The sequence below is a fragment of the Pundamilia nyererei genome, unplaced genomic scaffold (genome assembly GCF_000239375.1).
Source record: "Pundamilia nyererei isolate P.nyererei 1_Seehausen unplaced genomic scaffold, PunNye1.0 scaffold00105, whole genome shotgun sequence".
NCBI lineage: Eukaryota > Metazoa > Chordata > Actinopteri > Cichliformes > Cichlidae > Pundamilia > Pundamilia nyererei.
In genome coordinates, this window is record NW_005187506.1 from 1,955,213 (window position 1) to 1,980,585 (window position 25,373).

Consider the following 25,373-nt stretch of genomic DNA (forward strand, 5'->3'; position numbering starts at 1 on the left):
GTGTGTGTGTGTGTGTGTGTGTGTGTGTGTGTGTGTGTGTGTGTGTGTACATTTGGATGCTGTCTGTGTGTAGAAACATCTCCTGTCCTTTACAACTTGAACTTGTCCTTTAAAAAATGCCTTTTCTGTTTCCCAGGGAAACTTTATTTGCTTCCTGCTCCTTGAATCAAAGGACACGATCAGACCGACTGGACAGGTTTAATGTCAGGCACTTAAAAGATACAAAGGGTGCCGAGTTTGTGACACTTTCCCACTTCAGGGCTGTAAAAAACAGTTTGGCCTTTTAAAACTTTATTACAGCTGTTAGAAGAACATTTCCATCAGTAACTGCTTTCTCTTTAACATCATCGCACTTCAGAGCTCCAGAGTCCGGCTAATTTCAGCTCCATTGTTTCCTCCCATTATTCAAATAATAAAGGCCTACTGTGTGTTTGAGTTCCTGTAGAGAGTGTGTGTGTGTGTGTGTGTGTGTGTGTGTGTGTGTGTGTGTGTGTGCACTCATTGTTAAAGACTGAGTGTCCCAGGAGGAGTTTGATTTGGATTGAGCTGCATTTACTGTTCCTGCACGCTGAGCTGCTGTTTGTGAGTTTGCAGTAAACAGCCTCCTTATTGTGAGGACGGCTCAGAAAATGTTTCCGCTAATAGGAAACAGAAAGTGTGGAGAAAACACAAATCTCTGATAAATAAACGATAAACAGGAAGGTTACAGGTTGTTTGTGCTGGAAATCTTTTTCAGATGATTTTTGATGTATTTTTAGCTGTTAGGGGACCGAGGGGCTCTAAATACACAAACATTAGAAATCAGTAAACTAGAACTCTGCTGATGCGTTACCCATAGTTACATAGTTATTAGTAAGTTGTCACATTAGCTCAGGGAGGCAAGCTTGGTTTCTAAAGTTCAGGGAAGGTTGGCGTCTAAAATCAAAGATCATTAAAACAGTCAACTTAAGTCAATCTAAGATAAAAAATAATGTTAAACATATTCATAGCTCTTCCAGTGGTTATAAACAGGTCCAGCTGTTTCTTTTAACTCTGTCTTCAGTACTTTTAGAAATCCTCTGCCTCCACCGAGGCTCGTGTTGGCTCATGATGACACTGAAACACACACCACACAGTGAAAAGCTGTCATCATTTTTGATAAATCCCTTTAGCCTAATCTTTGTAGGCAGGCAGACAAAGGGCTAAAGCTAAAGTGTGTGAAACATATGGCTCCGGGTCTAGAAGTGACCTGTCAGAGAGTCCAGTGCGGCCCACAGGTTGGCTTTTGGAACATGTGGAAATGAAAGTGTCAATTTTGGTCTGTTAACTGTAATTTTGTCACTTTTATAACCTTCTTACTTATAGAGACAAAACTATGGCATAGTTCATAAATGTATTCATAAGTGGCTATATTTATTTATTTATTTATTTATTTATTTTGTGAATGTACGTCTTAAAACGTAAACCCAACGAGTCACATTGATGGCTTTCTTTGATTTACTTCGTTATAATGTATAAAAACAGCGCCGTATTGTTGAAGTTGCCTTTTTCTTCCATCATCTGAGCGATAAAATGTGTCTTTAAACTTCTTCTCACTGAAAGAGAAACAATTTGAAGGCGCTTTTGTTTAATAGGCTCTGTATTTAGTGAGCTGGCTCACTTAAAGTCAAATTAGGTCGAATCCGTCCCAAGAAGTAATAAAGCGCTTTTGCAGTCCTGGTCAAAATGTTCCTTTTAGCTCTTAACTCTTAAACCTTTGGTGGAAACACATGAGACAACATCCGTGATGGAACCTCTGGGGCTGAAATATGAAGCAGTTGCCAAAACTGCAATTTCTCTAATGGCTGCTTGAGACTGGCTCCAAGAGTGAGTGAGTCCCCACAGACTGCCATGTTGGCGGATCAGCCTGCAGAGAAAATGTTTTTGCTCTTTCTAGCTAATTTGGTCCTTTTGTAGCAACTGTACACAGACTTGGACATTTTGTAACTCATGCATTTGCAGTCTTGGTGGCGTGGGCTCTTTGAGTGACAGGGGGTCCTGTGTTTGTGGAGCTTGTGCCTTCTGGAGCATTTATTCTTTGCATTGGTCTGTAGAGTAAAGTGTGTTCTTTTGATAAATAAAATGATCTGTGGGAATGTTATCTATGGCTGATCCTCGGGTGTCTGTGTATCTGTAGTCTGTGAACGTCTGGTAACCTGATATCTCTGCTTTTCATCGTTTCATCCTCAACACAAAGCGGCTCAGTGATGAACTCGAGGTTTCAGATTTAAACTTTATGTTTATAAAATCAATTTCATTTCATTTTTCCTGTTTATGTTCCCGGGAATATAAGCGGAGTGTCCTTTCCTTATTACTCCACGTTTCCTATCAGTGAAATGTGAGTATAAATATTTAATATAGATCTGGTGTTAATCGACCTTTGGTGTGTGATGTAGGGTGTGTGTGTCACTGTTTGTCCAGCTGTGTGTGTGTGTAAGTAGTAAAAGCCAGAGCAACAGCAGATATGGAGGCAGTGGGAGGAGGTTATCTCTGCTCCTCTCATACTTTATCAACACAGCAGAGATTCAAACCACAGATACACACCGTGGACGCACACGGGTCCCACACACTGGGAATGTCTCTGCTCCGTCTCTGCTGCGTTTCTCGGCACGTCTCAGCCTCTTTGGCAGCCAAACAACCTGCATTTGAAGCTTTTATGTGACTCCAGAAACTGAGCTTAGACCGATGTACCGGCTGGTATTCGGCCTGTTGGAACGTCGTCCACCCACCAGTGGAAGGATTGAGATTCTTTCCTGACCACAGTCATGTAAAAATGGCCTGTTTTCTTTTTCCAGACATGCTGGGTATTTATTAATTCTTCATTTGTAAAACGATCACAAACCTTTCTGTGTGATGTAATATTTTTCTGGTTAGCGTGGCTTAAAAATGCTGAAACACTGAATAACTGGGCTCAGTCTGCTGCAGTGAACTCAGTTCAAATGAAGTGTGATTTAACAAAATGAAAATTAGTTACTAAGTAGACTTGGATATCTGTAATACAACCAGGTAATAAGTGAAGTCTGTGTATGGGGGAACACTGGAGTATGTAGCAGTGCTGTCACATCAAAGCTTCAGCGTTTCATGCAGAGATCCAGCAGGCACGCTCCTGCTTCAGTTTCATCAGGAAGCATCAGGAATAACGGATATGCCCGACAGTCCGCTCGCTGTGAAGGAAACGTGGAGCTCAGATTTTGGCTTCAGGACAAATTTTCAGGAACATTTTTGCTCATGGCAAAAAGACTTGAGATCACAAACACAGGCAAGCTGCAATCAGTTTCCTTTATGGGAAATCTGTCCTCACGCTTAAAGCGGAGGAGACGAGAATGCCGAGTCGAACCTCTGCACCTACAAAAGGAGCCAGCAGAGGCGGTGTTATCAGGAGGCATCCTGGGCAGATTCCAGACTTTCCACCAGAGGATTTGTGGGCATATTTATGAGACCTCGGAGCAGATCCGGGGGAGATCCCGGGGAGATTACTTGTATCTGCACTTTGAGTTCTTCTGGATCTGGAAATCATTGGTGGGAAGCAGAGAGTTTGAATACCTTTCTTAACCTGCTGCCACTTCAGTGCATGCATGTTATTATGTTAAACTACTCAAATCACTGCCAGCTTTTTAAGTCCAACTTTTCTTATTTGTAGACACACTTTAAAGAAATATTGCAAATTTCAGATGTTTGCAGTGTTGCTGTGACTGCTTTCATTCAGACTATCTTTGATGCTGGATGAAGTTCCTTCATCAGAATTAAAGAAGCCATTCGTTGCTCCTCACGGGGTGAATACCTCCGTTTTTAGCAAACCTCTCGTGTCTCACTGTGTGGACATGAGAGCAGCCTTTAAATTTATGTCTTTGTCACACCCTTAGCTGCGTAGCGGCTTTCAACGCTCCCCTCAGACTGATTGGAATCTTTCATGAACTTCAGCTCATCTGGTCAGACTGGAACTTTGCTGTCCTGGGGTTTGAAGCTTTTGGGGAGAAATATGGGCGAATATTTGAAGACTCATGAGGTGTTGTGGTACAGATGAAGAGTGATGATTCATGCAACTTTTTTTTTCCCACAGAGGGCTATACACCCTTAGACACAGTATGCAAAGAGCCAACTGAGACAACAAAGACATTATGGAGACATTTTTCAGCATCCTGCTGATGAAGATGTAAATTGATGGCCCGTCATGTGGTCACTGACTCAGTCTCAGAATGATGAATGTTGATGTGTAATGAATAGAGTTTTAATGGGCTGTTTGGGCTCTTTGTGGTAAGAAATACATATAATATAATAATATAACATTAAAAATAAAAACATGTTGCATTTGACTGCAGATTTGGATTATTAGAAATGAAAGTGGTTCCAGTGTTCCCCACAGATTTAGATTCTGTTGTGGCAACAGGAGGTTGCACCAGCTTTTTAAAAAAGTGTTATGAAACTTTTCCATCTACAAGTTTCTGCTCTGCAAAGGTCCGAAGTTCTTTGTGGCAAATAACAGAGCTGCTCTCCACCGAGGCCGTGCACATTACCTCCAAGTCCACCTTTTGGAAGCAGAAATTTAAACCTGCTGCAGTTTCTAAGGTTTGTAGTGGAAATCCGGTCCAAGATGGTAGAATTGGAGTTCTGGATCTCCCCGTCCAGTGAGCCAACTGAAAGGGAAAACCATGAGACAGGAAGGGCGCCAGACTTTAAAACTAGCCATAATATGCTCATATTAACAGCAAATGATGGATGATTGAAGCCCCTAAAATATTTGGATGCCTGATCTCTGGCAGCAGGTTTGGTGAATGATATTTTATTTCCAGCTTCTCATGTATAAGTCACATGATACTCTTCAGCAGAGTCCAAACAGGTGAACGGTTTCACAGATACTGAAGCTTGAATATGAAAGAAACACATTTTCATCCAATGTCAGTGTGATATTTCCCAGGTATGAATCCATGTTCCAAACTCTTCTGGTGATATTATATCCAGCATTTCCAGCAGTGGTCTCTCTCATTATCCCAGCTTAATAATGGATAGATTACATTGGGATTTAATGGAATTTTCATCCCTTGATGGCAGCTTGCTGTCACCTATCATCCAGTCTGCTTCTGGTTTCATCATGAAGCTAAAAACATCATTTTTATGTGCTCTTCCATAACATATTAATGCATACCCACTCATGGCGTTTCCCACAAAAGAAACCATTGTTTGAAGGAGCAGATGCCTGTCCACACAGCAGCACGTACTGCATCTGAAATGTCATTGTTCTTCAGACCTGGTAGCTAATGTTTAAGTCACTGTAGCTGCAGCGCCGTCCTGCAGCAGCTCTGAAATCAGATCCGTTCTTCTACCACCTGAAGCATTGAAGGCAGTAAACTCGATGCATAAGTTCTTGACTGCAGCTTGCAAAAATCTGCACTTCAAAGCTGGTTTCTGCCATGAAAACGTCTGTAATTCCTCAGAAAGCAGCAGAAGTGAAACAGTATCCTGCCTGCGCCCCTTTAGCTTTACTGGTCGGCTGCCAGAGCCGCTGCTGCTCTGCACGCCGTTATCGGCTGTGCCGTGAGTGGCTGATGGGGGTTTAAGCTGCCCGTGGCCCGAGTGACAGCCGTCAGAGTAATGAAGGCCGCTTTTCTTTAAGAAGACAGAGGAGGGGGGGATGAAGATGAAGAAGAGGTGAAAACATGAAAAAAGCGAGGAGGGGGGAAACGTGTTTTAGAAGTTTAAGCCTCACATGTATTCACGGCTTTGTCTCGGTGTGAGGAGATGTCGGCAGGGTCTGCTTGTGTGGGGTTGCCTCCCCGCTGGTTGGTTGTTTTTTTGCTTGGCTGCTCCCAGTGTTCCCACCGCATCCAGTGAATAGACGCTCCTTTCACTGCTCCCTAAGGCGCCTAATGAAGGGAGGATTACTTTATGTCTTACTCACTGTGTGTCAGTCTTTCAGATTGCTGTGCGAGGACAACACAGCTTACACTACAAGACAGTTTGAATCCACGTGAGACGACACTCAGACATTTCTGTCTCCAGTGAAGACTCGATCGATTTGCATGTGTTTGAATGTTGCAGTGACCCCTGCACCGAGGCCTCCGGATGCAGATCAGGGCCTCTGCAGAGAGCTGAACAGATGAAGATGCGCTCGTATACATCTCCATCACAGATTCGTCGTTTTGGGAGTATTTTTGGTGGAAATGGCTTGATTGTCATGTTAATGCTCTTTTTTGGGGGGCTGCACATTCTTCCCTCTTTTTTTATTTCATGGTGCTTTTAAACGATGCTGAACATCCATCCTTTTCTCAAAATAAAAGTGCCATTCGTTGAAAGCAGAGGATTTTTCTATCATCCCTGTGAGAGTGGCAGCCTGTCCAGGCTGGACCTGCCACTGAACTCAGACAGGCTCCAGCCTCCCACTGCAGCTCTATGCAGCTTAAACAAATGCAGTTCTTTTATTTGTCAGTACTTTGTGGAAATAACTGGGCGATAAGTAACCTGCTTGTACAGTGAGTCTCTCGTCCTGCAGACAGACTCTTTGTCTTGTATTTTATGTTGAACTCGTTCGACTGTCATGTTTATGCACTTTTTCAGCCATGCATTTGCACATTCTTCTGTTTTATGCAAGTATAGTCTTATCACAGAAACTACTTTCACATTCTGGTATTTTTATTCAGGAGGAAATTAGGTCTGGTCTCTCTGTAGGAAAATAAGGGCGTGGTCCTCGTCTTCCTGCAGAGACACCAGACCTGCCGCTAACTTTCTTTCTTTTACACCTTTGGCTGAATACCGAACTTTAAAGCTCCCTTCAGACTGATTGTAGTTTCAGACCGTTATGAACCTGCAGTGAAGACTTACTGACTGCTCAGCAAACATATGGACTCGTGTGTTATTGCAATATGTCAGAAGTCAGGTCGTCTTTAAAGGAGCGTTCCCCAGACGGAAATATCTAGTCAGCTTAAATTTAAGGAATTCAGAAGTTTTTATGGATTAATTCTGATCAAAATTCCTTTTATCAGGCTCAACAGCTAGTATTAATATAACCCCATGAAGCAAACGGAGTGGGGAGAATAATATGTAGGAGATTCACAGTCCACAGACTAACTGCATGTGTTTGGACTGTGGGAGGAAGCTGGAGCACCCAGAGAGAAGCCGCGGAGGCAGAAATCTAAGAAACTACAAATACATAAAGAATACTAGATTTTTTAAAAGCCTATAAAAATGTACAAAAGACGCAGGAGATGTAATGATCACTGCTGAAATTATATTATCAATGCTTGTTTACAAAACATACCCTGACCCTCTTTACATAAAAGGTTTGTTATCTTTGATTTGGGATTTTTAGATGAGGTTTCTAATTAGTTTTTATTGTAAGCAACCAACTATCCTACAATGACGTGCACAGAAAATCAGTTCAGGGCAAAAGACGAAGAATTAACGTGTATTTTTCAGACAAACAAATACTAAGATGTACTTTTCTCTATATTAACAGAACTGTTAAAAGTATTAAAGGGCCAGGTTTAAACTCTCTTCTGTCTCTTCTAACTGAACTGAAAACTGTGTAGACATGAAGACGTACGCTAGAGATCAGACTCACGGTAGGATGTGACAGATGTTTGGGTTCTTTTTTAATGGGCAGCAGCAGGTTGCCTGGAGGGTTCTTATTCAGTGAAAACACACAGACACACAAAACTCCTTCCTGGCGTTTGTTGAGACCATAACAGAGCTGGGTTTCCTGCTGGTCAGGTCTTTTTTTTCCAGCTCCACCCTTCTCCAAAACCCCAGAAGCAGGAACATGAAAGCAGCCATCCATCGAACCAGACAAAGCCCAAACATCAGTGGACATGAGCGATTATACGCACAGGCAGAAGCACGTCTACCCACGCACCTTCACTCTGCACAAATCACACGGAGACATTTCAGACAAAAAACATGAAAAAAATCACGACTACACACACACAGACACACACAGACACACACAGACACGGGGCGCCTCGCTCTCTTCACCCTCATTATATTGTTCGCTCACGCTAACAGAAGGCGGCCGTTTCCTTCTGGGCTCCTTCCAGGAACAGCTTCACTCCTGAAAGAATAAAAAGGCTTTAAAGAAAAGACTTGTTCACTCTGCACCTGCTGGATGACCTGAGCGGGGTCAGGCCAGCAGGTCTGATGGTTTCAGTAACAGTGTGGAGACAGACCAAACATGGAGAGGTTCAGGACACCGAGGTCGGCGCTGTGAACTACGTCTAAGCCCACAGCGAGTGATTTTTCTGTACTTTGTGCAGAAGAAGCAAAGTGAAAAAGAAACTTCAGCTTCACTTGGTTCACTACTCGGTCATTTAACGCATCTGTCTGTTTGTTGATGAGCAGAAAGTCTCTTTTTAAAGGTGTAATCACTGACAAAAGCTTCTGGTTCTCAATGGAAACCTAAATATGGACGGAATAAGAGTGAAAAGGTGATGTTTACTCGTTCGTCTTTATTCCCGTCTCTGTAAACGACCTGACAGCCATCGATGGGATCCAGAGTATCTTCCTGAATCCACCTCTGTCCTGCTGTTTTGCCATCGCCGCTTCATCCTTTCTCTGCATCTTTTTTCATTGCTCTTGTTACCATGACGGCTAACTAAAGCACAATCAGCTGCTCCCTGGTGTAAAGAGAGTGAGCAGGGAGTTGCTGAGAAACGTCACTTGAGCGCAGTAATAGCAGGGCGAAACAGAACAGAGGCCTCCAGTCACGCGTGCCCTCAGATGGGACAGCGCCAAATACAGCCTGAAGCAACTACGGGGTCACGATCTTCAGGTTTCTTACCAAAGGAAAATGTCCTGGGATAAAATCCATGTTTGCATGTGTATGTATGTGATTCCTGCCTCAGCACTGATGGGTTTGGTGGTTGTGGCTCAGGTCTGGGGATCGATTAGTTCACTGGCATGTCCTGTACCTCTCCTCCATCACCTCACTTGACACATTCACGCAGTCCAGTGAACAATCCTGCCGCCTGTGAGCCTCTCTTATCTAGTTTCTACCGACTCAGTCGCCCTCGATACCATCGATGGGAATCCATCCAAAAGTGGCTGAGATATTCAACCGGTGTTCACAGGTCCAGCTAAAAAACACACCCAATCTTTAATATAGAGCAACTAATAACTATTAAGAACTATGTCCGTCTATCCATCCATCCATCCATCCATCCATCTTCATCCGCTTTATCCAAGGCCGGGTCGCGGGGGCAGCAGCCTAAGCAGAGAGGCCCAGACCTCCCTCTCCCCAGCCACCTCCTCCAGCTTATCCGGGGGAACACAGAGGCGTTCCCAGGCCAGCCAAGAGATATAATCTCTCCAGCGTGTCCTGGGTCTGCCCCGGGGCCTCCTCCCGGTGGGACATGCCCGGAACACCTCACCCAGGAGGCGCCCAGGGGGCATCCTTGTCAGATGCCCGAACCACCTCAGCTGGCTCCTTTCAATGTGGAGCAGCAGCTGCTCTACTCTGAGCCCCTCCTGGATGGCCGAACTTCTCACCCTATCTCTAAGGGAAAGGCCAGCCACCCTTCGGAGGAAGCTCATTTCTGCCGCTTGTATCCGCGATCTCTTAAAAACTATGTGTTTTATTTAAGAGGAAGGATGTAGCCTTGATTTTCTTAAACGTTGAGTTCAGTCTAACAGATTGAATAACAGGCTGCAGGTGTTCAAGTCTCGCCTCTATCAATGCAGTTGAAGAAAGCATAACAATATATGACAAACTTCAAAATTATGGGAGTTGTGTAAGAATCAGGGGGCCCTGTTTCCTTGTCCTCGCTGTCCTTGTGTGGAAGTGACATCAGCTCTTTTCCTCTTCCCAGAAACCCCCAGAGTGAGAGGATATTTCCTACAGGCCTTGAACAGATAGAGGGACACGCAGTGATCATAGAAAGAGAGAAGGGGGGGTAAAAAAGAAGAATTTCCTCTTCCCAGAATTCCTCATAGAGACCAGCTCCGTTCCCACAATGATGTTTGTTTGTCTTGACTCTGAGCTCAGTCATCTTTGTGGAAAAAAACAAGCCGTGCACTTGTCTCGGGTGCGGCTCCTGTGGTTTCACCTCAGAAAGGCTCCACTCTGGTTTCACTTTATCTGTGCGAGGTGGTTAATGAACTGTGGAATAAAAGGACTCCACGGTGTCTTTGTGGCGCACCGGACTGTGGCGTGCTGAAAGGAAATTAAAGCGATGGCGATCCCTCAATGTAATTCCAGGCAATCAGACATTATTCAAAATATAAATGTAGCATGACCCCAAAAGACAAAAGCATGGTGGAAAATACACTCCAGAAACCATGAATGCAACACATAAACACACATTTAGACAGGAAATGCATGCAAAGGAAAGAATCTGGGGTGCCACAGTTCCTCGTTGAAACTAGGCCGCATCAGTTACGCACAAGGTCTCCAATGGCTACAGTGCAGTGACACATCAGGTTATGACATCACTGAGGCGTGGCTGTCACCCCAAGCTTGAGCCGTGGGACAGAGGAGTTCACGGGCGACTGAGCGGCTGTCAGGTGCCCACGCTGTCGTCGCTCCACCACCGTGCTGACAGGTCTGAGGTGTTAGTGCTGGTTCCAGACTCCGGTCTGGTCTGGACGTTGTACCAGAGCTCTTGTGGTTTGATCAGATGCAGCTTTGCAAAGCTAAGGCGTGCTAACATCCTCTGGCTTCCAGCAAGCCATACTTGTTTCTCTTCTCCTAACTGTACTGTCATGAACATCCGTGGAACATCTGTGGACAGCTCGGGTGGAGTTTTTCACACGACACGCACAGTTATAAGCACTCATTGCTCCAGTTCCACATTAATTAGTTAGTAGTAACTACGTCTGCTTCTCACAGGAAAACAATCCTGAACTAAAAAGCAGACGGTCTCCTTGGAGTCCTTAATGCTGACTGAAAACATGTCTGGACTCCCTGCTATGAATCAAACTGTTCCTAATAAATACCTAAATCAAATATCTGGTTTCCTCTTGGACCTCGCTCTAATCACCAGACTTCTCCCCTCATAACAAAAGTAAGTCCTTCTCCTGCCTTGTTGTTCTGAGCTCAGTGCTGGTTATAAATGACTCGTCTTATTTAAAAGAAAATCTCTAATTTCTCTAATTGGTATTAATGATGGCTAAAGTCACATTTAGCTTTTCCAGCACGATGTAGCAAACCAAAGTTGTGCCTTAGGGATTTTGCAATCTGTTCTCTATGCATCACACAGAGTTCACATGTTCTTGGTTCACATTCAACAAAACATAGCTCTGGAGAAACCCCCCCCCTCCCAGGCTGTGGTGTGTGCAGAGCAGAGTGGCAGCGTGGATGATAAAGATTCAGGGGAACGTCAAGCATCTTCCAGGTGCAGCTAAACAAGTCAGAGCGAGTCTCCTTTTGTTCAGAGCCTTCCAGCGAAAACTTTCACCATCACTCATGTTCTTGACCTCGATTCAAGAATTTTGTTTTCTTTCCTGCTGAGAGTCTGACGTCCGCCAGTCCGGCTCTGAAATCGTGTCTCAGAGCCGTGAAACGGGCCAGAGGACCGACTCCTGTAAACAAAACTCTAAAATCAAATCTCAGAGTGTCTCCCGTGGGCATCTGAAACGGCTCAGTGCGGCCATTCTGAATGCCTCTCACAGCAGACGCACTGAGCCTAAGAGAAATTTATAAGATGATGAGAATGTGACGAACCTGTGAATACGCACCTGCAGCACACTCGTATCCAGGGCAGGTCCTGGCTTTCACTGCTGGTTATATTTCTATTACTGCTGCTATAAATTCCATCCAAATAAGCTTTAACGGCTTTGACTCTGAATCAAGAATGCAGCAATAATTTTCTCTTCGCAGAAAAAAACGAGTCAGTCCGATTTATCACGACTTAACAGGCCGTGATGGGGGATCTCTGTGAACCCCGAGTGTTTTAAAGGATGAAAGGATGTGGCTAAATGTGCGATGACTGACGCACGCTCACCTCCCTCTTTTTGTCACATCTGCACTTTTTAATAAATCCTGAACAGCTGCTTCTTCAGCTGGTTTACAGCCACGTGGCGGGAGAACAAACATCAGATATAAAGCAGGAGTTGGGATAAAGACAGCCTGTTCTCCGTGACTTTTTGATGGTGGTTGATCTGCTCAGTGTGGTGCAGACAACTGAAGCAATGAGACATTTATATACTGCACAGATATTTTAACATCCACCAAAGGATCTGTTTTTTTTATCCATGCAGAATGATGCACCCACCTCGCTTTTATTGTGAAGGTTCTGTTTGCTGCTGTTCAGCCCTGGCTCTTCCTGTCTGGTGTTTTCCTATCAGCTGATCTGTTGGCCTGGTTGCTGTTGTGCCCATCTCGATATCGTTCATCTCCCGGAGAGTCTCAGAAACCAGAAGAACGAGCCACAGCGCTGAGAAGCTGGGAATCGCGCCACTAACACTTCACCCACGATACGACGTTGTTGTGATTTTTAACATTTTTGCGACATGCAGAGTATTGTAACATGTGTTGGGATTTGTCACCTTTTTCAACTGCAAATTATCTCCTCAAATTGAAACTTTGTCCGTATCTGTTTCATGTGAATGTAGATACGGTCACCACTTCGCTGAGATCTCAAAATGATCCAGAGGAGCATGAATCAAAGTCCTCGGAGCTGTAAAAAGAGGAACAGCAAAGTTAGAGGAACACAGCCGACCTTACAAATGGAGAAGGAAAATACGGCACCATAAATATTAAACTTACATTAGAGAATCTTTCACAATAACACGCCTTGTTCAGCATCTGCTTTTGCTTTGTAAATGCTTTTACCTCGGCACAACGTGCCAGTCATGTCTGGCAACGCGAAAGCTTCAATAAAGTAAGTCCAAAGAGTTATGTGCTGTAAAAAAACCCAAAAGAATAGAAGAAGAAAAGTTTCCCTTCCTTTTGAAATACCGAGCAATACTCTGAGATTTACTGCCTCCTGATGCTTTTGCTCTTATTATTTCCATCCCTGATAATCGTAGAACACGTTATCGTAAAGTGCCCAGTTACAGTACTTTACTTCCTTTGAATATTGCTTATTACAAATATGCAATGAAAGCACATGGAGATATTTAATATTGTTGCAAATATACTTTTGTGTTTAAAGAGACTTTTGTATTTTTCTCTTCTCTTCAAATATAGAAACAATGTAAACAATTTGTAGAAGCCGGCCTATCACAGCTGTAATAACAGGGCTTCTTTACTGTGCCTCTTATTTTTATTCCTAATTACAATTAGACACACAGATCTATAGATTCTATAGGAATAGAATTAAGAGGACGGATGGATGGATGAACGAATGGATGGATGGATGGATGGATGGATGGACGAATGGATGGATGGATGAACGAATGGATGGACGGACAGATGGATGGACGGATGGATGGAGGGTTTCTGTCATGCTTGTGATGAGCTCGATCTTGAAGGTGTTGTCGTTTAAAGGGTTTTCACACATTCCACACGTGCTCGTGTATTCGACTCTTGCATAAGCTGCACATTCGTACTGTCAGCACCCTGCCCGTCTGTGTGACCTCAAACCCGCCGTCAGTAAACCAAGAATGTTGTTATGTTCTGCTCGCTAAGAGAGATAAATAGACGTTGGGCATGTGTTTCAGCTGTACTGTCAGGTACCAGTGGGTGCCTGCTGGATCGGGGGCCCCGGGGCTGTGCACCTGCTCACTGAGGACTGATGTGAACTCCCCAACACCCACCGAAACACACGAGCTCATAAAACGCAGCTGAAGCTCTGTAGTGTATCTGTGACAACGTTTTCATTTTTGATTTAATCAGCAAATTATTTTGACCAAAACCCAGATTTACTGTCACTGTGGCAAAGTGAAGACGACGATAAATGTGTTTAGGTGTCCGACTTCAGGGGCGAGAAATGAAGCAAAGGTTGAAATGTCAACAAGCTGCACTCCTGTTATTCACACTAACACTAATTAGCAGGCATCAATTTCTCTGAGATGCAACTATTCATTCGATGGGTGCAGCTCACTAACTGAGCTTATTTGCATCAGTTTATCCAAGCGAGTCACACGGACACATACACCAATCAGAGATCGTCTGGATACCACCAGTCACTGGTTGGTAACCAGTGACATCACGGGCGTTGCCATCTTCTCTCTAGGCTTATGTGACTAAGGGCTAATTGAGCGCTCCACCCTTCTTGTTTAAATATGATCTTATATTTTTTATTTCGAGAGTTTAAAGTTGCAAATGAGGTGATTAGAACGAGGTGACAAGATAAGATAAGATAAGATAACCTTTATTAGTCCCACACGTGGGAAAGGCTCCTTCTGTCATATTTTGCTTTATCTTTGTATAGTGGGAAGTTTAGTACACAGGAAACACTTTTCATTCTTTAAGTACATTTTGCTTTCCTAAGCCTGTTTTTGAACCAAAGACTTCTTCTTCTTCTACTGCAGAAGAAGAAGAGTGTGGTCAGGTTGTGGAGCTGCATAAAACATGGGCGAAGGATAAAGATTATTAGATTATTTGTTGGAAATAAGTCAGCGTTACATGAAAGGGAGACAGACGTGGATTTAAGAAACAAAGATATTGCACTTCTCAGTGTTGAAGTACGAGTGGAGGGATTAGCGGGGAGGTTCAGATGGAAGAAGAGGAGTTATTAAATCATGATGAGGATTAGAGGGTTGGCAGAGAGATGTTGTAAAGCTGTCACCTTCGCTGGTTGACTTACAACAAGAAATATTAAAGTAAGGGAGAAGACTCGGAGGAGGACGGAGGGAGTAAGAGAAAAGCGATCAGGTGCTAACAGCAGAGAGAGGGAGTTTCAATAAAGAGGGTTAAAGGAGGGAAAAGTAGAGCAGTGAAGAGGAGGATGATGCAGAAAAACTCAAACGTGAAGGTATGAATTAAACGAAACCAGAAAGAGTAGAAGAAGAACAGCGGGAGTCCTCCACCTCTCTGCTGATAAATCATCCCAGCAGTTAAAATGAGATTTTTCAGCTTCCCTCAAGTGGCCAGCCACGTTTTCACCTCACCTCCTGTAAACATAATAAAACGACTTAATCCCCCGACCAGGAGCGAGACACGCTTGCTTCTACTCTGCGGGGAGATGAAGGTCACAGAAAGCATGTGAAGCATTCAGAGGCTCTGATTTTATAAGCAGGTCCAAAGTGTGGACGGTGCCATCGCACCAGGAGCGGCCGAGCCTCCCGTCTCCTCCTGCGGCGTTGCCTAATTCATTTGAAAAAAGAACCAAATACTTAACTTCTTTGAAAATCCAGAGTCTTGGAAGGGTTTTCTGTGAGGTGGCAGTGAAATCATCTCAGTGATGCCTGCAGGATTTCTCTGCCTGGGCTGCAGGAAGGCCTGCAGACGAATGAACCGAATCAACAAGAACACAAAAATGTTCCTTTTCCTTTGAAGCGCGATGTGTTGGGAACCAACGGGAAGCCCGTTTTAGACATTTTTATCCTCTCATCATTCAAACAAACCTCTCCTTCAACTAACATAGGAAGCTGTGCACAAAGAGTGGATATCTGTGAGCAAAAACAGCCTATTTCAGGAGCTCCGGGTTTGAGGATGTGGGTTACAAGGTTACTGATACACAGTCTGACTCTTTGATATCACTCAGCTTTTCTTCTCTGCATCGTCCTGACCTCCATCAGCTCAACACAAGAAAGCATCGCAGGGTGCTTGTGCATTAAAACCTGCAGTGATTCCTGATGAGGCTGCAAACCGGGATGTGACACAGCTTGCTGTGTTTACTCATTGTTTGGCAGCAACCCCCACCATGCAGCAGGAACAGAAAATAAAGATGGATCCAGCTGATAACCATGGGAACGGTTCTCCACAACAATATCGCCCACTTCTACTCTCTGGCTGCTTTATGGCTCCGATGCGTGATACTGGGACACAGTTCTTAGACCGTGTGTTTTTGTGTAATCGGTCCAAGAGAACAACCTCCGGGGATGGAAAAGAGCCCACGCTGGTGTACCAAACGCTGCAGGTCCTCTGTTTACTTAAGGTTCCAATAGTGACTCATAGACTCCTGTGTTAATGTCCAATTTTAAAGCAGAGAAACAAAATTCTGTGTTCATAGGTTATGAATTCACTTTGCTAACCAAGCTAATTTATAATAGCTGATAAAGTTAAAATAAGTGTAGCCCAGCCATGCTGGCTATGTCCATATTTTATATATAGTCTTTGACTTGATCCCTGTTTCTTTTAGTGGGTTTTTCCATTCATACAACTGTACTGATTTATTAGTTGCATACTACTCTTAATGTCAGGTGATGCTAGTACAGCCACAGTGCTAAAGGTTTAACTCAAACTAACAGTTGTCTTTGACCTGCAGTTGAACTGAATCTGACCCCCACCCCTCAGAAAAATGCCATAAACATCTGTTTTATTTTTAGAGCCGCCTTCAAAACTTGGCCCTCTTATCTCGCTGGCTTTGCCACATTGTTTGGCTGTGAAAGAGACTGCGTAGTGTGTTTGTTTGTGCGTGTGTTCAGTCTGCGGGACTGAATCACACCGACGGACAGACAGTAGAAACAAATGCTGAGTTTCCTTCGGGGATTTATTTAGAGTCTCGACAACACCCAGGTTTCCTTGGGTACAAACACACGGACGGACGAGCGTCTTCACGTGAGATCTCTGCACTTGATGCTTCACGTTTCTTTGTCTCCGCTGCAGTACAGTTTCTCGAGGCGCTCAGTCACATGTTTGCATGTCAGACGAGCAGAGAGGAAGACACGCTTTGTCCTCGTCTGTCTCCACGTTGACAGATCTGAAGAGGCCGCTTCCCCGAGTTTCACTCCATCGCATCTGTGTGTGCTTATATTTTACATGTATAATAACCGATGCAGAAAACCGCTCTCTCTGTCTGTTCCCTGGATTTTTAACCCTGGGGTGACAGCTTTACTGTTGTTTACTTGAAATTTCCCACACAGGCACATTTTTAAGTGAGCTCTCATCAGTAGGATGTTTGCACCGTTTTCTGCCTCACTGTGTGAGGATTCGGCTCTGAGAGGAGATTTCCTTCATCTAAAGAAACTTTTAAATGAGCCGTGTTTGTTCTCCGGTGTTTGACTGTCATTACTGTCAAAGTTTCAAACAATAAAAGGAGCCATTACAGCCAATAATCCGTCATCACCAGGAATTACACAGGAATGCTTTTCATTTGAAAGGGTTTTATTTGCAAGTCTACCATTAGGTGGATTAGAGTTGCAGGATATTAAAGGCTGTCATTAAGTCGAGAGTCATTCTCAGCTGCTTTGATGCGTGTAGTTGCATTAAACCTTCAAAACATCGTCTAATTAAGGCATCAGTTTCCCTCGATTGCATCTGTAAGGGAAGCCTTTTATTTTTCAGTGTGGCAGAACTGAGAAGCCAAGCAGAAATTCCTCAGGTTGGAAAAGCTTGTTAGTGCATCCCAGAGTGCATCCAGTATGGAAAAGCTCCTCCTCTGATGATACCAGTGAGCTCTTGAACGTTTTAGTTCTCATGTGTTCAGAGCGCTGCTGCCAAGTCGTGCTGAGGCCGAATTAAAACACGGCCGAGGGAAAAACCTTCAGCTGTCTTTCTTCTGTCAGCAGGCGTCTGTCCAACCTGTTGAGCTCTTTAAAACCAGCTGATGTTATCCAGCCATCCGCTCTGATAGATTATGACAAATTATGGTTTGATAACATGGGCGGGTCCTGTGCTTTACGGGCTGGAATAGTTTAGGTTAGGCTCTGGATAAAGTGGAAGGAATGAAATTAAGTTAGGACTGCTGTTGTTCTCGTTAATTTGTTACTAGACATGCTTCAATAAGCTCGATGAAATCGGGAGATTCTATTGGACTGAACAGCTGTTAACATCGAGTTTTATTGTTGCAGGTCCAAGTAGACACAAAGGAACTGTACAAAAAAGGAAATGTAACTGAAATGAGACGTGAAAAAAGGCCACAGAGAGAGAAAACGAAGATGACCACAAAGAAACAAAGGAAAAAACCACAGAGGAATGCAAAACAACAATGAAGGGCCTTTAAAGGACCACAGGATGCCTGAAAACATCTCCAGACACACTCAGACTACAGGCGGAGAGAACGACCACAAACAGGCTCACAGTGACTAGAAAGAATCAAAATAACGAAACCAACATATGTAAAACTACGGAAGGCACAATTTATATATTATGGATTCATTTCACTCCTCTGTCCCGTCGTCTGTCCATCGCTGCATCTTATATTTTGCGGAGGACAATCAGATTGAGCAGAGTTACTAACAAGCTGCAGGTACCTGCCTTCCCTCTCTCAGCAGGTACGTCTCTGTTCATCCCTCAAACTAAAGTCTTGAAACCGGCCGTCACCATAATTTATGAACGGCACAAAGTGATAAATGGACCCGGTTCCCTCGTGAGCTACGTTCCCACATTAACCGAGCCGCCGCCTCGCTGTACTTCCTGCGTGCTGGAGAGCTATCCAGGTGTTTGTGATTTGCTAAAGATGAATCCAAAGTGCAGAGGAAGTTTGGGAATATGGGAAATAAAAAAAGAAGACTGGGTTGTTTGTTTTGGAAACGCGATTCGATTTTCGATCTGGACAGTTTGGCTGTTTCTGCAAAAATGTATTTAATTTGAATTTAATTATCTGTGAATATCAGATGGAGCCGCTTTGATGTCTTTATTTCAGGTGTCTGATTCCCAAATAACCAAACTGAAGTAGGTAAACAAACTGTTTCTTTGCTTCTTGTTCGACACACGTGACGCGAACGACGACCTCACGCTCCGACTCGTAACAGTCACGACGTCGGCCGAGCTTTTGAGTCTGTCTGCAAACACGCTGGAAATGTTTACGTTGTCTTTCAGCATCCGTCTTCACTCAGCAGGCCAAGAAGAACCTGACACGTTATTTATGGTCTGCCTTTGGCTCTCTCTCTGTCTGTCTCTGTTTTTGGAGTGTATGAGCGCTGTTCACGTTTAGGAATGTTTTCTAAATGAGATATGCAGCTAGTGCCGTTTGCCAAGAGAACATCCAGTGTTTTCTTAGATTAAGATGCCAGTAAGCCCCTCTGGATGGATTCTGGGCTCCTCCGATATGAATGTAAACATATTCCAGTAAAAGTTTATCTTTATCCTTCACTGTTGACTTAATTTAATGAGATCTGATTGCACAGCTTCTTCTCATGAACTGACACAACTCTTCTTTTCATGAACCTCTTTGTGACACTTCAGTGGCTTCAGAGCGAGTTTGCATCATCAGGTGAAATATTCAGAGGTTTTGGATGATTTGCTATAAAATGAGGCATGACTGATTTAGTACAGCCCGCTGTGAGTAATGTGATGTATTTTGATTTTAAATGGGAATGAACTGTTTAAACAGTGTTTTCCTGTTCATTCTGACCACTCAGAGCGCTTTACAAACCACGTTCCCACAGCGCTATCTTCCATCGTCTTTCAAGCCACCCAGAGAAAACCTGAGCAAGCACAGGAAGAACATGCAAACTGCTCAAAGAAAGACTCATTAATGCACCGATAAGTCCTGCTGCAGGATAACTGCATGCATTACTGCCCACCAGGCTGCTGAGTGTTGGTGCTCTCTGTGCAAAACACTGCCAACGCTGTGGGTACGCTTATTAAAGGACATTAATGCAGCGACCACATCGTGTGCTGCAGAGCCCTGAATAGTCAGATGACATCATCACAGAGAAAACTCTGGTGTTTGTTTAGCCCACATCATTAGCTGCAAGTAGCTCAGAAGTCCTCTAAAGAGGTCACACACCAGCTGGTGCAAAGTCTGAGCTGCGCATCGCCCCCCCGTCCTCCTCAGTCATCCTGCAGAAGCTCCAAACTACCGTGAACCGAATAATTAAACTGAGCTCGACTGGAATAACTCAACAGTGAAGCTGCTTTCATCTGGTGTTTAAATAGACTGGCTTCTAGTGCTGCACATAACGTGCTCTCCTCTGCATACGTTTTAATTACCGAGTACTTCATAATGATTAGCAGCCTCTCCTGTTTGCAGACAAACTCCACAGTCCTGCATGGTGACAGTGGTCCTCGTTCTGCTCCTGATACCACCAGCCTGTAGGTTAAACACCGATGCTGTGCGTGCAGCGTGATCTCACGACAAAGCCGAACACAGCAGGTTACATGTAAATGTTTGTGTGAAGGTGGAGCCAGACTGGATTCGTCTGAGGTGCTCTTGGATTATGAGCATTTTAAGCTTCTTGAGCTTCAAAAGCATATCTAACGTGACGTGTCATCTCTGTCCTGTTTCTCATTTGTCCTCCTATCAGCTGCCGTCCTGAGTGTGATGTAACCGGTCAGACCCTCCTTCTTCACGATGATGCTGATTTTTGGTGCAGCCCTGCAGGCAGTAGGTGCAGTCAGGACCCGAGAAGCGGCGTCTGTGCACGCGATTTTCATGATGGTGTTTCTCGTCCCTCTGCTGTGGCAGCCTGCAGCATCGAGCGCCGCCCCCGAAGCCAAAACCTGGAGCCAAACGGGGCCGCGGCTGCAGCTCTCCCACTCAGGTAAGAATCACGTCAAAACGTGCTGAGAACAAGTGCTGCACTTTTGAAACCTCCAGTGTTTGAGTGTTTGAGGACTTTTCACTGAACAAGTAGACGTAATTATTTTAAAAGTGTCACAAATAGGTAAAAAGATTGGCTCTTAGGGTCTCGGGCCCCTCAGCAGTTTCCCACTTTGCCCAGTTGGTAATCCATCCTTTGGGTACCAGTAAAAAGAAATAGAGCGACAGACCAGTCAGTGAGGATTAGACCAGTCTGAAAGCTGTGGGTGTATCGTGGGTAAAGCCTGACTTTCCAGCTGTTTAATAAACAGAATGAGTGAAACCAAAGAAAATCAAGTGCTAGCTGTGATGTTTGGATGTTAGAACCTCACATCTGCACCACAAACACACCAATGACAGACATTTACATTTTCATGTCCACAGTTTATGTGACTCCTTTGGTCTCTAACTCATACAAACACTTTAGGCCTAATTTGCCAGTTTTGCGGACGATTTAAGCAGCACCATTAATCACGACTGTCACTGGTTGTAGCTTTCCACAGAGCTTTTCACTAAACACATGAAGACTGAGAGTCAGAAGGCTTTTTAGGATCACAGTTGGCCATCGAATAGATTGTTTCAGGCTTTCTTTGGTGGCCAGTAGCAGAGCTAAGAAACAATATCTTCATAATTGAGTTTAACCTCAGAGGAGGAACTTTTCCATCTGTCATCTTCCTTTTTGTCTTTTACTATTTTCACATGAGAAAACTGTGACTGTTTCGTATCGTTGTTGGGTCGCTGCCTATCAGTTAACGTCCCCACTTGTACAGTCGAGACTTGATTAAGGTGAAAGTGGATGTTGGATTATTTCCTGACTTTTGTGATGTGTGATGGTAGAACGGTCTGTCTGTATCCGGCTAACGTTTTTCAGCAGTAAAGTCATAATCTCTGGGGGCTTATTGCAGTCTGGAGAGAACTTTATAACTCTGTCAGTGAAGTAATGTCTATAATACACAAAGTGATCCGGGGACTTGTGTCACTGTAAAAATGTCCCCCACGTACAGCAAAGTCACATTTTCCTTTACTTTCCCAGAGTTTTAAAGGACACTGATCTGCGACGCCCTGATTAATGTCGATAACAAATGCTTTTTGTCTTCAGTAAAATATTTTATGAGTGCAGTGAGCAGAATTAAAGTGGGAGACTCTGTTATGAGCTAACGGTGGCCGTAAAACACTCCTGATTGGAGTCAGCACCTGCAGGTCGCTGTCATCACCCACATTCAGACTTCGTACTGCAGCGTTTAGAAGATGCAGATTTTGACTTTTTTTCTTAAAGCTGGAGGTTAATCCTCAGCTTCACTGTTGTAGACATTAAACTGTGATAATCCTCCATCGGACACAGGTCGTTTTATCTCCTCTCCCGTTAGCCTGTCTTTAAACCGGGCCCTGGATTATTGTTGGATTATAGGCTGGTTTAAAGATTTCGTTTCCCAGATAGCGAGCTTTTACTTTTCCTCGGCAGAATTATGAAACACCAAACAAATACTCCATTGGTTTTGAATATTTTGCGGATCTGTGATGATCTTTTTCTTTGTTTTCATCATATGTGACACCAAATGGACGCTTCCAGTTTTTGGATGTCAGATGAAACAACAACCTGTTGGGCGTGATTGACAGCTCAGAATAATCCTTCTGTATCATACACTTTGTTTCATTACCTGAAATGAGCAGCTTTAGCTCCTCCCACCTTTTCCTGATTGGCTGCCCCTCACCACAGAACATTTTGCTATGCCAGCCCTGCACTGATGACGCTCTCTGACTCACTTTAGCGTCACGTCTGATATTTTCTGTGTTGTTTTCTATTCAGATTGTTTACAGATACTTTGTTTTATTTCATGTTCTTTTATTGTATTTTACGTTATTCCGATTGTTTCTCCGTGGGCCCCTCAGGTAGTGAGGTTACAGCTCGGTGTGTGCTGTAGCAGGTGGGCTGCAGGGATACATTTTCCATTTTAACGCCGAGCGTCGCTGTGACGGTGAACGGAGCTCCAAAAGGTGATGAATGTGCAGCTTGTGGTTTGTTTTGAGTTGTTTGGCTGTCTGACCAACGTGAGCTTTTGTTAGCACAAGTTTGTGATTCCTTTGAGATTACGGTCAGTTTTCACAACCAAGAAAGACTCAAAAAATGTAAACAAAGTACAGATCCTAAAACAAAGTGCGGTTGTTTTTAAGTCTGGTTGGGGCCGTCATCAGATGACTCGTGATGTCTCGGCATGCTTTGCCAGGCCTGGACTGCAGCTTCACTTCCTAAAAAAAAGTCCATGTCCACTTTCCTCACTGTGCTATTTCAAATCCAGTCTGCTATCCGGTCGTTAAGTGATGACGTGACGAATCCTACTTCCGGGTCTAAAGTAGTCTGCGTTTAATATGGCTTTTGTGTTGTTAACATGTTTAATGTTTTGTATTTTCTTCTATTTAATCTCAAAAAGCTCCTAAAACAGTCAGTGATCACTGTTGACCTCCCTCGGCTTTTATTACCGCTAATCATTTATTTAAGCTCAGTTTTTAAAACCTTAGGATGTAACTACAGCCCAGCCCATGCAGCAGTATATGAGTGACTAACCTCGTATTGTGGATGGATTATCTCAGTTGTTCTCCTGGCTGAAGTTTGGTCCTTTTACAGCATCCTGCCATGTGATTACATTTGTTCCTGACCACCGAGAACACTCACGTTAACTTTTATCGAGTGGAAAAAAGAGTTAGCTTGTTTATATTATGCTAACATAGCTGTGTCGCTAGCGGTCACGTAGCACATCATCATATACCAGCTAGCCCAATTTCAGTAACCCTACAAACGTCACTGCTGTTTAGTTTTCTGTCTTCATTTATGCTGGAAGTGATAGCAGAGCTGTACGTTTTAATTTGTTTCCAAAACCCCGCAGTCAGGACATGCTATATTGTATTTAGATAGAAGCTAGCGAGCTAACTCCCTGCTAACTTCTAACTCCGTTAAATGTCATAAATTCCGTTTTCATGGATGCCTGGATGTTAAACTCAATTGTTACACCTGGTAGAGCAGAACGCTGATCATTTTATTAAAGATGAAAGACTTTAGACAGTTTTTCAACTCTCAGTAATGCCACAGTGATCGTTTATATATATATATGGACCTGGAGTTCAGGCCCAGACACGGCTAGTGACGTCAGACTTAACGACCGGATACAAAATATTACAAAGCCTTTTTGACTGTGCACATTTTTGTTCTGATGTTCTGAGTGCAGGAAAAACAGCGGTTTATGTGACAAAGATTCATCTTAAAGAGATAATTTGACACGTAAATTGAAAATAAAAATGCGCTCCACTGCAGGAGCACAACACTTAAATCACCAGTGAAGTCATCTATCCAGCTCCAATCACACTAACACACTTTTCTCCCCCTGAATGCTTGCTTCCTCCTTGGCAACCAGCAACACCAGTAAAGCCAACAACTGCTTCCTATCCAGCGGTAATTAGTTCAGGGCGGCTGGTCTCATTGTGCTGCAGTTAGCGAGTGTTTGTCTGCTGAATGAATGAGTGAAGACATGGAAGACTGGAATTAGTGAAGCAGTGACTGTGCTGTTTGTAACAATCGAGTGATTGTGCTGAAGTGAGAGGGGAGGGTTTCGGAATAATCACCGAGGACCTGACGGGACTATCGAAGTCAGAGACATTTGAATACACTCAGTGAATGTCAGCGAGACAAAGGGAGGGAAAAGGAAAGACCTGAAAGTTATTTTGATGGATTAAAGATAAAAACAGAAGCACATAATACCTCAGTGGAAACTGCAGCTCTTACATGGAGACACTTATTCTGTATTATTGTCGGGTCTTACTGTACAGCACTGTTGTTGTGATTTGGTGCTATATGAATACAATTTAACCTATTGAACTGAAGTTATTTTGGCTGAAAATTTCTGGTAATAAATGATAAATAAAGAACTAATTTCCTGTTAAGGCATGTTTATTAATAATTAATAATAGTTAATTAATCAAAATTATTTATGTCATCAATTTATGATTTCTATACAAACAGTGACCTCTGGGCCTAAAACATGAAGCTAGCACTAAAGTGTTGAAGCTGCAGTTCCTCTAGTGTCCACTTGAGGCTCCACCAGTGAGCCAGTCCCCATAGACCAGCGGTCCCCAGCCTTTTTTGCACCACGGACTGGTTTATGTCCGACAAGATTTTCATGGACCTGCCTTTAAGGGGTTGTGGATAAATATAAGAAAATAAAACCAGTACTGGTACCAAAAGAAGATGTATTCATAATACACAGGAAAAGACTCAAGGAAACAGAGTTAACGATAAAAACGATTTAAAAAATAACAATAACAACCCTGAAAACCATCAATTTCACACCCCAGCCTCAAATCTGGTACCGAACGTCTCGGGGTGGAAGACTGTAGAGCAGAAATGAACATGTTTATAGTCTGTTTTAAGTATAACTTAGAATTGTTAGGGCGTGGTCTCTGACTGACAGGTGGGTGGAGACACAGGTGGCTGTCAGCTTTCAGCGGGGAGGTGTGGCTTCACCTCAGCTTACTGGAGCTCTTTATATCAGCGGTCCCCAACCTTTTTTGCGCCACGGACCGGTTTATGCCCGACAATATTTTCACGGACCGGCCTTTAACGTGTCGCGGATAAATACAACAAAATAAAACTAGTACTGGTAGCAAAAAAAGAAGATTTATTCATAACACATGTGAAAAGACCCAGGAAAACCGAGTAAACGATAAAAACGATAACAAAATAACGCTGAAAACCGATAAAAACCCTGAAAACCATACATTTCACACCTGAGCCTCAACTCTCGCGGCCCGGTACCAAACAACTCACGGACCGGTACCGGTCCGAGGCCCGGGGGTTGGGGACCGCTG

General features: G+C 43.7%; 1 protein-coding gene across 3 annotated transcripts in view; it reads left to right on the forward strand.

Annotated features, from left to right (window-relative positions):
• LOC102202424 (semaphorin-3D) overlaps nucleotides 1-25,373 on the forward strand; it is a 99,336-nt gene that overhangs the window by 23,055 nt on the left and 50,908 nt on the right. For all 3 annotated transcript variants that reach the window (XM_005740897.1, XM_005740899.1, XM_005740898.2), the window contains exon 2: nucleotides 20,242-20,478. In XM_005740897.1, the coding sequence (XP_005740954.1) occupies nucleotides 20,289-20,478 (190 nt within the window). In that variant the 5' untranslated portion in view covers nucleotides 20,242-20,288. The remainder of the gene's footprint in view (nucleotides 1-20,241; nucleotides 20,479-25,373) is intronic.